This window comes from Rhinopithecus bieti, unplaced genomic scaffold (assembly GCF_001698545.2).
Source record: "Rhinopithecus bieti isolate Rb0 unplaced genomic scaffold, ASM169854v2 scaffold_315, whole genome shotgun sequence".
NCBI lineage: Eukaryota > Metazoa > Chordata > Mammalia > Primates > Cercopithecidae > Rhinopithecus > Rhinopithecus bieti.
In genome coordinates this window covers 5145612-5147584 of record NW_016803481.1, presented here as the reverse complement: position 1 = coordinate 5147584, position 1973 = coordinate 5145612, and the positions used below count along the sequence as shown (strand labels likewise).

Here is a 1973-nt window from a genome sequence, read left to right as displayed (position 1 = left end):
AACATAAAAGAAAATGTACAAAATCCAAATCCAGGGTAAGTCCAGTCAAAACATGTCTGCAAAGGTTTTATCTGCAAACACAACTGTCAGAATACTCACCAAAACCTCCCAGCTCCAAAAGCACATGTTAACAGACAATGCTTGCCATGAATAATTTGCCACTGAACACATATTTAAATTGAATGAGATCACTCCTAGGTATGGGAAACTCTGCTCCTCTCTAAGACTGAACCTCAATATTTCTTTCATTATGTGTCTGGTATCTATTTTTGTTCTTTAGGACACCAACCTGCTGTGTTAAATGATTATATTAAAAAATGAAATTTTCGACCAATCACCTCATTCAGAGTAAGTGCCTTAGGAAAAGTTTGCTGAACAAACAGAAAAATTATTTATGATTCTAATATCATATATGGCAACGCTTCATTTGTCTTATCTACCTCCTAACAAATCTCCACACCCAGTTTGCACTTGAAGTTGCAGGGGTTTGTTTCTTATCATACCTTCTTCCTCTTCAGCTGCCTCCTCTTCCTCGGCCTCTTCCTTGTCCTTCTCCTCCTCCTCGGCTTCTCCTTCAGAGGGGGGCTCATCCTTGGCTTCCTCAGCCTTGGCAGCCTCAATGGTTTCCTCCACTTCAATCTGCTCCTCTTGGACATGGCTGGTGTAGTAGGACGGGAAGGAGCGAGTGGACATCAGATAGGAGCTGGTCTGTAAACCACCGTAGGCAGATCGGCCAAAGACCTGGGAGCTCTGGGAGTAGCCACTGGTTATGCTTCCCACGCTGGTGAAACTGAGTCGGGTCTCCTCACCTTCCAAGAGTTTCCTGGGGATGCAGATAGAAGGTGAGGTTAAAAAACACCTGTGTTTCACGACTTGCTCTGAGCACCCTAAAGACAAAGGCAAGCAGGAGCAGGGTTGGGATTTATCAAAACTTAATGCCTGGGGATTTTTTGATGGAGACCAGAAAAAAAATTAAATCATCCTATTAGATTTAAAATGTAATGAGAAGCTAAAAACAGGACTCCTAATTACAGGGTTAAATTCTTATATATCTAAATACCTTCTTGGAAGAAGCCAAAAACTAACACTTCATTATTTCAAAAGGACTATTCTTGAAGGTTTCTGATCCAACATAACTTTAAATGGGATCTGATTTTCTTCCTAGGGTTTAATGGCTGCTATCTTTGCCCCTGTTTTCACCTGTAAGCTGCAATCTCAATATCCAAAGCCATCTTCACGTTGAGGAGGTCTTGATATTCTTTTAGGTATCGTGCCATTTCACTCTTTGTGGTCCTCAATTCATTTTCTAATTTGTTGATCGTGTCCTGTTTGAAGACAAAATTTAAAAAAAAAAAAAATTCCAAGCATAAATCCCTTCTATTTTACTGTAGTGTAGTTGCAAAGGCCTAGTTTCGATTAAAATCAAGGTGTACACAAGGTGATAAAATCTTCCCTAGAATAACTTCCTGTATCTTTTTAAAAACCTTCTTGCCTAAAATACCCAAGTTCATGAAGCCTGAGATGAAAAAAAAGATGGAAGAAAATTCTGTTCTTCTATTTCTTTACTTAATACTGTTTAATAATCATCATAAAATGCCTGCAAACAAACTAAGTTGATAGAAAAACTGTGTTTCTCATTCACTGATTAACTGTTCTTTAGCTGGGTTACATGCCAGGAAACTAATGCCTTTCTTTATAGGAGAAGAAAATAGCCAGATGTAAAAAATAAAAATAAAAAATAAAAATAAATTTCTAAAATATTTCCTATGTATCTAAATTATTTTTTCTACTCCAAGAAGAAGAAAAAAATTTCTACTCCCAAAAGAAGAAAAAATGTCTACTCCCCAGAAGATGGAGATCTTTCAAAATGGACATCCTTTTAAAAATTTATTTTTTCTACTCCCCAGAAGATGGAGATGTTTAAACAGAAATGTTGTAGAACATTTTACACATTAAAAAAAAAAAAAAAAAAA

The 1973-nt window shown here is 36.9% G+C and overlaps 1 protein-coding gene across 1 annotated transcript in view; it reads right to left on the bottom strand.

The window, feature by feature from the left end:
• Positions 1-427: 427 nt before the first annotated feature.
• NEFL (neurofilament light chain) overlaps positions 428-1973 on the bottom strand; it is a 5018-nt gene continuing 3472 nt past the window's right edge. Inside the window, exons 2-3 of the mRNA XM_017885562.1 lie at positions 1201-1333; positions 428-823 (exon numbers count right to left, since the gene is read on the bottom strand). Coding sequence (XP_017741051.1) covers positions 433-823; positions 1201-1333 — 524 coding nt within the window. The 3' untranslated portion in view covers positions 428-432. The remainder of the gene's footprint in view (positions 824-1200; positions 1334-1973) is intronic.